Source organism: Talpa europaea (assembly GCF_964194135.1).
Source record: "Talpa europaea genome assembly, chromosome: 15".
NCBI classification, from domain to species: domain Eukaryota; kingdom Metazoa; phylum Chordata; class Mammalia; order Eulipotyphla; family Talpidae; genus Talpa; species Talpa europaea.
In genome coordinates, this window is record NC_140083.1 from 37,755,787 (window position 1) to 37,771,028 (window position 15,242).

At 42.6% G+C, this 15,242-nt stretch overlaps 1 protein-coding gene across 1 annotated transcript in view; it reads right to left on the reverse strand.

Annotated features, from left to right (window-relative positions):
* Nucleotides 1–14,855, reverse strand: part of IRAK3 (interleukin 1 receptor associated kinase 3) — a gene marked incomplete at its 3' end in the record, with an annotated part of 47,537 nt that extends 32,682 nt beyond the window's left edge. Inside the window, exons 1-2 of the mRNA XM_084255991.1 lie at nt 14,513–14,855; nt 899–1,081 (exon numbers count right to left, since the gene is read on the reverse strand). Of these exons, the coding sequence (XP_084112117.1) occupies nt 899–1,081; nt 14,513–14,657 (328 nt within the window). The 5' untranslated portion in view covers nt 14,658–14,855. The remainder of the gene's footprint in view (nt 1–898; nt 1,082–14,512) is intronic.
* Between the last annotated feature and the right edge of the window lie 387 nt (nt 14,856–15,242).

Sequence of the window (15,242 nt, forward strand, 5' to 3'; positions counted from 1 at the left end):
ATAGCATCAGAGACAGACAAGAGAGAGGGAGAAGGAGGTTATTGTGAAGTGGATAGTAACAAGTTAGGCAAGTTAGAGGCCATGGCATGAAAACCTCAGTGAATATAACAGAAAGTCCAGGATTGTACAGAAGGTGTCATTTGCATTAAAATACAGGTGAGGGGTGCAATCATATTTTAAACTTCAATCAATCGATAGAACAAATGAAAGCATTATTTATATTTTACTCAAGTACTGTTTGATTATATTTATGATTTAGGGAGTTTCAGAGTTTTGGACAAAGAGCTCTTAGTTATGAATGAAACATTTTGAAAAGTATAGTTTGTGAAAGCAAAACATATATATATTTTTAAAGATTTATTTATTTATGCATACAAGAGCTGGGGTGCAGGCCAGAGGGGTGGGGTGTGTGTGAGAGGATTCACCAGAGACAGACTGGGGAGCAGAACAGGCAGCTCTACTGAAATACACTGTACCATGTGGGTCACTGACCATATGGGTCACCTCCCTGGTCAGGGATTGAATTCATGCTGCAGTGGCTGCAGATAGCTTCAAGTGCTGTGATTTAACACCTTGTGCCACCAGGGAGGGTCCACAAAACATATTTTTTAATCCAAAACTATAAAGTGGTAATTAGGAATGTGTTGTATAAGTTTGATAATAAGGAAAGAAAGTGTAATATATATATATATATATATATATATATATATATACATATACACACACACATACACACACAAAGTGAAGCTGTAAGACCCCTTGCAGGAAAAAAAACACAGGCAAGGAGTCACTGACATACAGCGTGGCCAGTCAATGCCTTGGATAAACGCAATATTTATATTTACAATTACAAATCCTACCAAATGAACTGAAAGCCAATCAAAAATGAAGTATTCACCATGGTTTGTAATTAACTGGATAGCTCGCTGATGCCCCATCTCCTGAAGAACCTGTAGCAGGTCCCCGATGGTCTTGTTTTTCTGTGCCCAGGACCAAAGTAATTCTCTTGTTCCACTTTTCCCTTGGTCTACATATTTTTCAATGTGACGAACATCCAGCCAGCTGCTTGAAAGCCGCTCTGCTGTAGAAATTACAAAAGGAGTTACCGAAGGATCGTTCACTTTCATTTGAATGCTTGTTTTGTGAATCTTAGACTATGTTTTACTTCCCTTTACTTATGTATTTTTTATTCTGAATTAATTTCAGCATACACTCTCCTCTTGACCCAACTTTCCCTAATGGTAACATCTCATATAACCACAGTAGAATTATTAGAACCAGTGATAACTCAACTTCATTCTAATTTTAACAGCTTTTAAACTAATGTCTTTTTCTGTTTGTAGATCCTATCAGGTTGCCTGCACTACATTTTTTACTATTTCTTACTCTCCCAGGATCTGTGTTCCTCAGTCTTTCCTTTTTTTTTCAGAACAGTGAAACATTTTGTGTCCTCAGAGTACAATAGCAAGAGTTTCATGATGTTGATGTTTCATCGCTCGTGATGTTGATCTTGATTACTTAGTTAAGGTAGTGTCTGCAGATATCTCCAGTGATAGTTATATATAATTAGGATATATTAATATAATAATCTCTCTCCATATATATAGTGAGAGAGAATATGTAGGGATAGATAGGATATAGAGGGAATATAGATAGACTATAATAGAATATAAATTATTTATTATATAATATATGGAATTACTATAATTATAATTAGCAGCTATTTCAGGGAAGATACTTTGAGACTATAGAAATATTCTACTTCTCATATTTGTCCATACATACATCAGTGGATGTCAGAATCATACACACATATACACATACACACACACACACGTATGCTTAGTTTGTAGGAGCAGAGGGCTCACAGATGGGGTCCTGAAGGGGTTTTGACCACTTTTTGTTTAGAAATACTGCTGGGCAATAGCATTACTGTTGTCAAGTAAGATAGGGGAATAAGAGCACCCAGAAGGCAAGCAAAATAATAAGAAGGGGGCCTCCCTGGTGGCACAAGGGGTTAAGACAAAACCTATGAAATTATCCACAGCCACTGCAGCATGAGTTCGATTCCCAGCCAGGGAGCTACCCACATGGCACAGCAGACCTCTACTGACTTGCCTGCTCCCCTCAGCAGTGTACTTCGGTCAATCTGCCTGTTCTGTTCCCCACTCTGTCTCTGATGAATCCTCTCACCCCCCACACCTCTGGCCTGTACCCCAGTTCTTGTATGCATAAAAATTAAATCTTTAAAAAAAATAGGGCCTCACTGGTGGCTCAAAGGATTAAGATGCAATCTACAATGCTAGCTGCAGCCACTGCAGCACTTCAATCCCCGGCCAGGGAGCTACTCACATGGCCCAGCAGACCACTCCTGACTGGTCTGCTGCTCCCCTCAGCAGTGTATTTCAGTCAACCTGCCTGTTCTGTTCCCCACTCTGTCTCTGGTGAATCCTCTCACCCCCCCCAACTCTGGCCTGTACCCCAGTTCTTGTGTGCATAAATAAATAAATCTTAAAAAAAAATAACAAGAAGTGTTGGGCCTTCTTGCCCTGAAATATGCACAGATGTTTTTTTCCCGAGGACAGAGTTGCTGGTTGAGGCGGGGAAGGGCAGTTAAAACCCTCCCCCTCCACATTTTGAGTTCATCTAGAAGGTATTCATTCTTCACCTGGAAGAGATAATACCTCACAAAGAGGTAAAGACTATACAAATGCCAATATATATGCTTTATTTATTTCTTTTTGAAGATTTATTATATATGCATACAAGAACTGGGGTGTAAGCCAGAGATGCGGAGGGTGAGAGGATTCTCACCTTTAGAGAGTGGGGAGCAGAACAGGCAGATCTACTGAAATACACTGCTGAGGGGAGCAGCGGGCAGCGGGCGAGACAGGAGAGGTCTGCTGCACCATGTGGGTAGCCCCTTGGCAGGCTGGGGATAGAACTCATGCAGCAGTGGCTGGGGATAGCTAGATAGAGCTGTCTTTAACCCCTGCGCCACCAACGAGGCCCTGCCAATATGTTTTAGATAGCTTATCACCAAAGAAAAACAAAGCTTCTTCAAAGCAAAAATATTTGGCAAGATGTGGTAACTAATGTATCTCTTTTTGATGACTTAACTTGCCTATTTGGCTGAGGCACATTTTTTTCATTAACACTTTAACTCTTTCTAGGAAATACTGCAAGTCAGTGTAATTCAAACATTTGTTGAGTATCTACTGTTTAGTAATGGCATATACAAAGTGGGAGTGGGGAATAAAGAGGGACACTAACTAAAGATGGGGGCATATAGAAGACCTCTTAAAGGAGTGGTTTCTGGAGCTTGAGTCAAATTTAAAACTACGAGTATTTCTTTTTTTCCTTTCTTAAAGATTTATTTATTTATACCAAGAACTGGGGTACAGGTCAGAGGCACGGGAGGGTGACAGAATTCACCAAAGACAGAGCGAAGAGAACAGGCAGATGGACCAAAACACTGCTGAGGGGAGCAGCGGGAGAGACAGGAGAGGTCTGCCGTACCACGTGGGTTTCTCCCTGGCTGGCCGGAAACGAACCCGCTCTGCAGAGGCTGCGGACAGCTTCACAGCATGGTGCTCAACCCGCTGTGGCCCCAGGGAGGCCCAAAAGAGGTCAGTTCTGAAGGAATTATTGGATAGAGTATGCTATTGCGAAGAAAAAAAAATTCCTGGCTTTTTAGTTTGAAAATAAGACAAAAGAGTAAACTCTAAGACCCATAGACTCTACTGGCTTCTAAGAAAAGTCACCAGTCAAGACAGAACATCCCTGTGGACCCGTGGGTAGATGCAGGAGTATGTAGGTTTAGTCTTGGGTCTGCCATGGCCTGTGGTGCAACTCCAGGCAGAGGTGGCCTCACCAAGCAATCTCAACCTTCTTATTAGTAAATGTCCTTTGAAGTTGTCCCTCCCAACATACCCAAAATTTGGCTGCCCCTTTCTGGCCTGTTGATTATATGAGCTCTCACTTAAAAACACTTATAGTCTTAAAAACACATCGTAGCCTCAAAATGAACATCCCAATTGAGGGAACACTATCAAATTTCAGCAAAGGGAAAATTAAGATTTCTACTTCCTCTGAATTAATTGGCTAATCTTTATAGAGTACCAGGCTTAATGTACCACATAAAGGAATAATTAAAATTCACATAACATACAACAGAGTTCTTTTTAAATATTTATTTTATTTATTTATGCATACAAGAGCTGGGGTGTAGGCTAGTGGAGGGGGAAGGGTGAGAGGATCCACCAGAAACACAGTGAGGAGCAGAACAGGCGGATTGACTGAGATACACTGCTGAGGGGAGCAGCGGGTGAGACAGGAGAGGTCTGCTGCACCATGTGGGTCAGCTCCCTGGCCAGGGATCGAACTCAAGCTGCAGTGGCTGCTGATAGCTTCATAGTGCTGAGACTTAACCCCTTGCGCCATCAGGGAGGCCCTTTTTTTTTTTTCCTTTTTAATACAAGTCTCCTCCTCTATACTTGGACTCTTGGGGATAAGACATCCGCACCAAATTTAACAGGGGAGAAGGAAGATGGTCTCTTGGACAACCACAGCCAGAGTGCAGGGTCAAGGTAAGGGGAGATCAGCTGGCTTGGCAAGAGGTGTGGATGGTAAAAAGGTATAAATAGACAGAGGGTAGGGGAGGAGCCTGTCAGATAGAAAATTATTTCAAAAATGGAGAAAAGGGCTAGAGAAGGCAATGTGGAGGCAGGTATGCTTAGAGCAAGGCTTCTTGTTAAAGAAAAGGGGACCCAGCACCATGAAGTTTCTACCTCCCTTTGTAAAAATGCACCTAGCACACAGCAGATGCTCAGTACATATCAGCTGAATGGCTAACAGAAGTCCTGGTGTTAGCATAAGAACTTAAACTTTATCTTGAAAGTACATGGGCCAATAAAAGATTTCAGGGTCCTCCCCTGGTGGCACAGGGGTTGAGCGCTGGGTTGCGAGGTTGCCCGCAGCCTCTGGAGAGCCAGTTCGATTCCCAACCACTGGCGAAGGTCCCACAATTAAAAAAAAAAAAAATATTTCAGAACAGGTGACACCAGGTTTTCTTTTCAGAAGATACATCTAGTGAGCAGCACAGTAGGCAGGAGTCTCCTATACTCCATTTGCACATTAAAAGGTATAAAGTCTGTTGTTCAGGATACTCAAAGTAGGAAAGGAGCAGTTTATAACTGTTAGGGAAAATTTAGAATTAGAGGGCCTCCCTGGTGGCGCAAGGGGTTAAGCACCGCACTATGAGGCAATCTGCAGCCTCTGCAGCATGAGTTTGATCCCCGGTCTGCCAGGGAGCTACCCACATGGTGCAGCAGACCTCTCCTGTCTCGCCTGCTGCTCCCCTCAGCAGTGTACTTCGGTCAAACTGCCTGTTCTGTTTCCTACTCTGTCTCTGGTGAATCCTCTCACTCCCCGCATCTCTGGCCTGCACCCCAGCTCTTGTATGCAAAAATAAATAAATCTTTAAAAAAAAAATTTAGAATTAACTTTGTAAGTCCCAAGGGATGTCAGATTGCCCACATAGGTCTATTCCCTATTTTTTTCTTTCTTTTCTCAATTTTTGAATTTTCTTTTAGAAGTGCAACAGGTCACCATTGTGTGATCTCCCATCCTCCCTAAGAGACTAATGATGTAAGGCACTTACATTGAGCTGGAGTGAGAATGAGCAGATGTCAAATAAGTTGAGGTTTTAGTTCCCTAACAATGACCAGGCGCAAAGGGTTCTAAGTTTTCACTAAATCCAAATAAACCAGATTAAGCAAAAGCATTGTTCTTAGAGGAATATTTCCTGCATGAAACAGACCTGGGTTCATTTACACTGGACACTGTTTGCATCGGTTGTTTCTACTAGGACTGAAAATGAAATATGTTTTCTCATTCTCTGGTGACTCACAGTGCAACCTTACTAGCTTTTCTCCAATGATGATGTTTTCTGAATAGAAAACCACTAAAGAGTATTAGCACCCACAAAATGTATAGCTCAAATTCTATAAAACAATAGATTCAATTTGATGGGACAGGAATTATATTGTTCAATATTCATAGCTTTCTCTAATCCTTCTTTGTTTCTTTCCAGTTATTCACATACTAGACAAAAATAAAGAGTAAACTTCCCAATCACTAATTGTGTTGTTAAAGAGCATTCTTTTTTTTTTTTTAAAGATTCATTTATTTATGCATACAGGAACTGGGGTACAGGGCAGAGATGTGGGGGTAAGAGGATTCACCAGAGACAGAGTGGGGAACAGAACAGGCAGACTTACTGAAATACAGTGCTGAGGGGAGCACTGGGCAAGACAGGAGAGGTCTGTTGTGCCATGTGGGTAGCTCCCTGGCCGGGGTAGAACTCATGCTACAGTGGCTGCTTATAGCTTCATAGGTTGCATCTTAACCCCTTGTGCCACCAGGTAGGTCCCTAAAGAGCATTCTAAATGAAAGCTAAACTAAGAAAAATATGTTGTAGTTGTTCATAAACTTTTTTTTTGGGTGGGGGGAAGACAAATCATTTGTTTGACAGGCATCTTGGCATAATATAAGCCAGAATCAACCGGGAAGTTCAGAGATTAGTTTATCCAAAGCCGCAGATTGCTTAATAATCATTCTATGCTTATAGGTACTAGAGATTCTGTTTTAAGGAGGCAGGGCTGTCTAGGTAGTGCTGACCACGGGGGAATTCAGCTACAGAAATCACTCTCCATATGCAAATATGTCTCTGAAGGGGTTTTCTAGAATAATGCAACACACCCCAGTTTGGAATCTTTGTATTTGCATACAACCACTTGCCAAAATCCCTAGGAAACTGAGACTGCTTTCTTACAAAGATTGTTTTTAGACAGCATAATGGAAAAAGGAAAATATGCCTTTTTTCTTTCCTTCTACAAAGGACACACAGAAATTAGGCAATTAAAAAACAAACCAAAAAAAAATCCTTTAAGATTAAAGGTAGTTTTGATTCCAAAAAATTAAAACAAAGTTCAAAAGTGCAAGTTAGCTCAACTTCTCTCACCAGACTATAACATCAAGACCCACTAGTTAGTAATTTTTACAGGAGCTAATATTTACCCATAGTTAAGCTTGTATAGATGTTTTACCTGGGCCTGAGTCAGGCTCCTATGCCATCATTGGGAAAGGCAGGGCATGATTTTTCTGGTATTCCTCCATCTGTCCTGTTCTCTCAATCACAGATCCAGATAAAGACCTAACATTAACTACCTCTGGGAAAGATATGAAGAACAGTTCATCCTCAACACCAGCATTTCAGTCTGGAAATTCTGTAATTGCTCACCCAGGTATGCTCAGTATTGTTTCCCCATATTTTCTTTCCTTGTTAAACTTCCTTGTAGCATCTGGATAGATCTTGTATGCATAAATAAATCTAAAACAAAAAAGTCTTTATTCATCTTTTTAAAAGACAGTTTCTGTTTTACCAAAAATAATAGCAATGTATTATGAGTGAAAGGATTCACCAGAGACAGAGTGGGGAGCAGAAAAGGCTGATCTACTGAAATACACTGCTGAGGGGAGCAGCAGGAGAGACAGGAGAGGTCTGCTGTGCCATGTGGGTCACCTCCCTGGCCAGGGATCGAACTGCTGATTTCTTCATAGTGCTGAGACTTAACCCCTTGTGCCACCAGGAGGCCCCAACAAGAGGAATTTCAGTGAGGGTGTGTGATGAAAATTTGGTTGGAGCAGGTTCAAAGAAGAATAGAAGAAAAATTGCCTTTTTGAGGAATTTTGACATAAAAAGGAACAGAGTAATGGGGTGGTGATAGAGTGGAAGTGAGATCTGAATAGAACATTGTAAGATGGGAGAAAAGAGATAGTGGTCAAAAGAACATACTATTTTTACAGAGGAAAAGTATAATTCTCATTCCTTAAGTGTGGGCTGCACATAGTGATTTCCTTTCAAAAAGTGTGACATGAAAAGAGGGGAAAGGAGTCATTTTACAGTGTGGAAACCTGACAGACATACCTCAGCCTGGTTAACGTTAACAGTTATTAGTCATGCAAATAGTGTGTACCCTTGATGTGATGTGATGAAAATGGCCCAGGACCTTTGTGGTCCACTTCCCCAAATCCATAACCTGAATCTAATTGCGAGAAAAACACCAGAGACAAATCCCACTGGAGGGACACTCTATAAAACAGAGGACCTGTACTGACCAGTAGTTCTCAAAACTGTCAAGGTCACCAAAAACAAGGAAAATCTGAAAAGCTCTCACAGCCAAGAGAGGAGCTGAAGGAATCATGATGACTAAATGTAATCTGGTCACCTTAATAAGATCCTAGAAGAGAGATGGGTATTAGGTATAAAGAAGGAAATCTGAATAAAATATGGGCTTTAGGGCCTCCTGGTGGCACAAGGGGTTAAATCTCAGCACTATGAAGCTATCCACAGCCACTGCAGCACAAGTTCAATCCCCAACCAGGGAGCTGACCCACAAGGCTCAGCAGACCTCTCCTGTCTCACCTGCTGCTCCCCATCAGCCGTGGATTTCAGTAGATCCACCTGTTCTGCTTCCCACTCTGTCCCTGGGGAATCCTCTCACCCTCACCTCCTCCACCTCTGGCCTACACCCCAGTTCTTGTATGCATAAATAAATATTAACTAAATAACTTTAGTTAATAGTAACATATCACTATTGTAACAAATGTTCCTTACTGATGTAAAATGCTAATGATCAGGGATACCGAGTGCAGAGTATATGGGAACTCTTTGTACCATCTTCTAAACTTTTGTGTAAATTTAAAACTATTGTAAGGGGCCTCCTGGTGGCGCAGTGGGTTGAGTGCAGTGCTGTGAAGCTGTCTACAGCCTCTGCAGCGTAGGTTCGATTCCCAGCCAGCCAGGGAGATTCCCACATGGCGAGGCAGACCTCTCCTGTCTTGCTCACTGCTCCCCTCAGCAGTGTACTTCAGTACTTCTGCTTGTTCTGCTCCCTGCTCTGTCTCTGATGAATTCTCTCACCCTCCTGTGCCTCTGGCCTGTACCCCAGTCTTGGATAAATAATAAAAATCTTAAAAAAAAAAAAAAAAGAAAGTCTGGGGCCTCCCTGGTGGCACAAGGGGTTAAGACATAACCTATGAAGTTGTCAGCAGCCACTGCAGGACGAGTTTGATCCCCAGCCAGGGAGTTATCCACATGGCGCAGCAGACCTGTCCTGGCTCACCCACTGCTCCCCTCAACACTGTATTTCAGTCAATTTGCCTGTTCTGCTCCCCACTCTGTCTCTGGTGGATCCTCTGACCCCCACACACCAGTTCTTGTATGCATAAATAAATCTTAAAAAAAATAAATAAAATCTATTTAAAAGTAGGGGAACAAAAAAGAGCATAAGCTCTGAAGTCTGACTATCTGGCTAAAAGCCTAGTCTGTGATTTACTATACACTGTGACTTGGGTCAGTTACTTAAATTCTCTGAGAGTCAGTACCCCTATCTGTGAAATGGAAATGGAAAAAATATCCACATCATAGAAATTTTGTGAGAAGTAAATGAGATAATCCATGTAAAGTGCTTAACATAGAGTGTCTGGTAACTAATAAGCACTCATTAAATGGCATAAATTAAATATTACTGTTACTAATATTCCTTTTGAATTTTTATTGAATTTATATTAAAGTAATTAATAATAATTCTGTGATCATTTTTTCTTTTTTGAGAGGAAGAAAATTGAATACAACCTATTTACACAGTATCTTTAAAAAGGGCTTGTCTCTCAGTGTATCCTTTGTGTTGAGAGGTTTACAGTGTGAGCTGTTCCCAACCATATAATGTAAACCATGCCACTGTAATGTGATGAAATGAGTTGTCATCAGAGGCTCTGTATATAGATTACCATGTCCGTAATATACTATATGGTAAATAATATTTTCCAATTTCGGATCCTACTTTCATTATAAAGCCATAAAACCATCAACATCAACCAGAGAATATATTACTTTGTGATTACACTATTTTTAATAACAGTACTTGATAAACAGTGATTTGAAGCTTAATAAATGTAATATGATTAAAGATAAAAAATTAAGTGGAGTAGTGAAAAGTGTAGTAAAATTACTATGCATTGCTATTAAAGAAAAATTTGAACATGGCAAAAAGAAGATAATGGTTACCAAGGGGAGCAAGGAGAAAGGTAGGGATGTTGTCGGGAGGGAGGCAGATGGGGTAAGGACACTGGTGATTTGGTGGAAGGAAAAAAACAAAAACAAAAAGATATCTATCCTATATAGAGTATGGAACCCTTAGATTTGAGTATGCACTACGAAAAAAAAAAAAACAAGGAGTATTTTTTTTTTAAGATTTGCCTATTTTTATACAAGAATTGGGGTATAGGCCAGATATGCAGGGGGGTGAGAGGATCCACCAGAGACAGAGCGGGGAGCAGAACAGGCAGACGAACTGAAGCACACTGCTGAGGGGAGTAGCGTGGGAGACAGGAGAGGTCTGTCCCACCATGTGGGTTTCTCCCTGGCCAGCCGGGAATTGAACTGTGCTGCAGTGGTTGCAGATTGCTTCATAGGTTGCGTTTTAACTCCTGCACCATCGGGGAGGTGCCCCCCAAAACAAGGACTATTAAAAAAAAGATTCTATTAAAGAACAGAATTTGGCTTAAGTAATAGCTCCCAAACCAGGTTGTACATCAGACTTACCCAAAGGGTTTGGCCAAAAAACCCCAGGAAGATGCTGGAACCTCAACCGAGACCTATTGAATCAGCAACTGGAGACCAGCTTTGGTGAACAGGGTTGAGGAGAAGAATTTGAAAGAACAGAGAAACAAAGAAATGACAGGCATAAAATAGAGTTTAAGAGGAATGGGACCCAGGGGATGCAAAGCTTTTTATTTTGAGCTCAAGCGCCCCAAGTTCCTGATGTAACTCATTTTTATTGCTATAAACTGCCCCCCTCCCCTCCTTGTTAGTCACTAGACAATGAATTATTTTTTTTTAGTATTTAGCCTTGTCTAGGCACACATTTACCACCAAGGTTTTGTGTTATCAGGTATATTTTATTCCCTTTTTAATCTTGTCTGGTTTTTAGGTTTAGCTTTGTTGACACAAGAAAGGACACTGTGGTCTGGACATGGGCCAGTCTTTTTGCCTATGTTGAGCAATCTTTTAGTCACAACCTGACATTTTTTTTGTCTTAGCACTTTATGCCTTAGGGGTCTCCAACAAGCAACTCCAGGGGCGAGGTCTGGGGACTTGTAGCTTTATTTTTTCAAAGATTTATTTATTTATGCATACAACAACTGGGGTACAGGCCAGACGTGGGAGGTGAAAGGATTCATCAGAGACAGAGTGGGGTGCAAAACAGGTGGATCTACTGAAATACACTGCAAAGAAAGCAGTGGGCGAGTCATGAGAGGTCTGCTGCGCCATGTGGGTTGCTTCCTGGCTGGGGACAGCTTGATAATGCTGGATCTTTAACCCCTGCGCCACCAGGGAAGCCCCGGGGACTTGTAGCTTTAAAATATTGCACAGGTAATTCCAGTTTGTGAACAACTGGTGGTCTATCTTATCCTGCATACTCTGGTTTAGCTCATGCAAATGTGTATGTTCTGCCTTTGTCAAAGCTGCTTTTGTTAACACAGCCCCATATTCATCATCATCAAAGAATCATGATCAGCTTGAGACAGTCATACCCACTACTATTACAGTTCTCTATATGGAATTTTGACCTTCTGTACATTTGGACTCTCAGCTGAGCAATAAAAGGACTGTCTCCTTGACTTAGTTCCCCAACACTCTCCTCTTCCTCCTCTAAGGTCAGTTGTCCTTCTTTGTCCCCCTCTTTCTCCTTTCACTGTACAAATAGAGAAACACAGCATATTTACCAGAGGCAGTTGCCCTCAACAACCCTGAACTGAGCCAACTTTCCCTTCCTGCTGAGCCAACAATTCATGAAGCAGCTGGTCTGTTCCAGGTCTCCTTTCAGAGCTTTGGGTCCAGACAGTCAGGAGGCACAACCCTCTTCACAAATAATTATCACTGGAATATCACAGAGTAAACATTTAGATTCTTCCCCTAGGACAGAATTGAATATACAAAAGAACTACAACAACACTATATATAAAAATTGAACTCTGAACCCAGGAAGCCAATCTACTATGAACAGCAACCTGTTCAGGAAGTCAAACTACTATCTGTAGCAACTAGTGCAAGAAACCACACAATAACCTCTCTAGCAATGGACTTTAGCCAGAACTTGATTAGTAGAAGTCAGCTTCCTATATTTTGACCCCACTTCCAACTTAAGTCCAACTGTAGAGATCAAATATGCACCCCTAACAATCAAATGGAATGGCCACTTGTAATCAGCCCGTCTACATCTTTTCCAGGCCAACAGCCTCCAGTCAGGACATACCTTAAGTTTTTCTTTTTTCCACTATGCTTTCCCATTTCTTTGCTTTCCTTTCAGTCTCTGTCAAATGTAAGTGATGGTAACTGACTCCTTTGCTTTGAATAAGTAGTCTTTGCTTGTTCTCATTTAGGTGGCATTCATTTATTTCCACAACTAGGAAAATGGGGCTGCATGTTTGGAATGGCTCCCTGTATTGTTCTTTCATGCCAGAAATGGCTGCGCTTCAGGGAGGCTGTGGGATGTAGCAGAAAGAGCAGAGCAGTATTGGTGACCTGGAGGAAGACATGGAGGGATGTGAAGAGAGGTTGTGGGTATAGACACAGGCCCTGCATCCAGACTGTCATGGTTCAAGTCCTGGCTCTGCCACCTCCCACCTGTGCCAATGTAGGTATGTTACTTAATCAAGTTACACCACAGTTTCCTCACCTATTAAAATATCATTGATGATACTAATAGCACCTCCCTCATAAAGCAATTGGAAGAGTTATAGGAGATAACCCAGTAAAGCATGAATATAAGGATTTCAGGACTAACAGAAAGAGAGGAGAGAGGATACCCAGCAATGCTGACATTTGCAAAAAGTGACCAGGGACTGGATACTATCTGCCCCTTTTAGATGGGCACGCTTTCTTCCATTTTCAGTCTCTGCAACTTGCTTCACTCATTTATGATACCTGCCTGGCCCCATTCCTTTCAGTGGCCTGCACTAAAAACATTTTTTCTCTCACAAATTTAGAAACTAGGAAACCATAAATGCAAAACTTCTCTTGCCATTATTTTCAAAAAGATCGGGTGAGGGAAGGACCTTAACCCTCAAATGCTTATTGGAAATCTGCTTTCCAGAAATTGGAGTCAGGTCTATGGAGACTTTTATGTAAGGACAATAATTTAAAATCACAGAACTTATAATATCTAAATATTTTTTAAAATTTTAAAACAATTTTTATATGGCTAGCAAACCAATGCCATCTTCCAGAAAGTGTGACAATATTGTTTATCAACAGCAAATAAAATATTTTCCTCATTGTCTTCTGAGATTCTTGACAAGAAAGAAAGCTATCTGAAAGAATTAAGGCTAAGTTGTTTTCACATAATTGTGTTTATTTTCAACTGGCATTAAGTGTGACATCATGGAGTCTCAAATCTAACCAAAACCAGCTGTGCTTAACAAAACAAGACTTTTGCTCGAATTATTTCTGACAATCCCACTCAATACTTCCAAGTGGCAGCAGCTCAAATTGTCAATGTCTACATAAAACGGAGATTGCACAACTTTCAGGATTAAAATAAAAAGTCATTCTCTAGCACAAACCTCCATTCCATCAAACTGGATAAACAAGCAAGATATATTTAGCTAAGAAAACAGGGAGTCATGTTAATTACACACGGAGTTTCACTTCAGCATTCACTGAAATTTGAGTTGGGCACTTGGGAGTTCACTGGAAACACCAGGACCAATATTTCAAAATTATGAAGATGTTCTAATATGAAACTATATTCTGGGGGTGATATTGCCATGACAAGAAGACACCACATCAACATCCTTATTTAAAACATTCCGGGGGGGCCCCCCAGGTGGCACAAGGGGTTAAGCCCCGCACTATGAAGCAATCCGCAGCCTCTACAATACGAGTTCAATCCCCAGCCAGGGAGCAACCCACATGGCGAGGCAGACCTCTCCTTACTCGCCTGCTGTTCCCCTCAGCAGTGTGTTTTAGCCGATCCACCTGTTCTGTTCCCCACTTTGTCTCTGGTGAATCCTCTCACCCCCTGCATCTCTGGCCTGTACCCCAGTTCTTGCATGCATGAATAAATACATCTTAAAAACAAAAACAAAACATTCCGAAGCAAGCAAAGCAGAAGTAGTTAATAAACTTTAGCTGGTTTCCCTAGGGATTTGTTCCCCGCCCCACCCACTCAAGACTGTTTACTTCATCTTAAGCGATACCCAAAGTTTCTCTGAAAGCGAAGGGGGAGCTCTTGCGCGCGTCTCAGGGGCTACTGCGTCCTTCTCGGGATGGGCAGGAATAGGAAGGTTCCGGGCGGGAACACCCCGCGGCCACGCGGACCCCAGGTCTCCCCAGCGCCGTGCCTCGGGGCGTGGAGCGGCAGGGCCGCCGGGGCGCACTCACCCAGGCCGCGCCAGCCCAGCGCGCCGTCGCAGCTGTCCAGGACCGCGCACAGCTCGCCCAGCAGCGCGGGCGGCAGGTCGAACAGGAGCGTGTGCGCCGAGAGCCGGCCGCGCGGGTGGCAGCTCCCCCCCGCCGCCCAGGCCATGGCTCGACTGCCGGAGCCCAGGAGCCAGGAGGGGGAGGGATGCGGGGCCCCGGCCTCTGAGCTCCGCGAGGGGCGGTTGCACAACCGCGGAAATCCTGCTCCCGCAACTGCGATCCAGACGCCTGAGCTCGCCGAGCCCTGGCCCTGGAAGGGGCGGGCCCCTCCGGACGCAGAGCACCGCCCGCCAGGGATGCCCCCGGGGACTCTCGGAACGCTGATAGTTCATCTCGGAACCGTCAGACCTTCCCGTAGGCTTTAAGTTTTGAAGAATTCCTTCATTTCTTTGGGGTTGGGAAGGGACTGAAAACTGAAAAAGCAAACTGAGCTTGCTGGAGAAAGAACTAATGGCGAGTCCACCCCCGCCCCTGCCTGTCCGGGTGTGGGCTGGCGCCTGGCGTGGATGCATGAGATTCGTCATTATTTCTTTTAAAAGTTGTTTTAGCGCGTCAGAAAGGTGATGCATGTTCATTGAGGAATGCTTGGAAAACCCAGAAAAATAAAAAGGAAAAAAACCTACTCAGACATCGCCTCACTTCGTTGGAGACAACCGCTCTAACATGTTTTGGTAGATGTTTCTCCCAACTT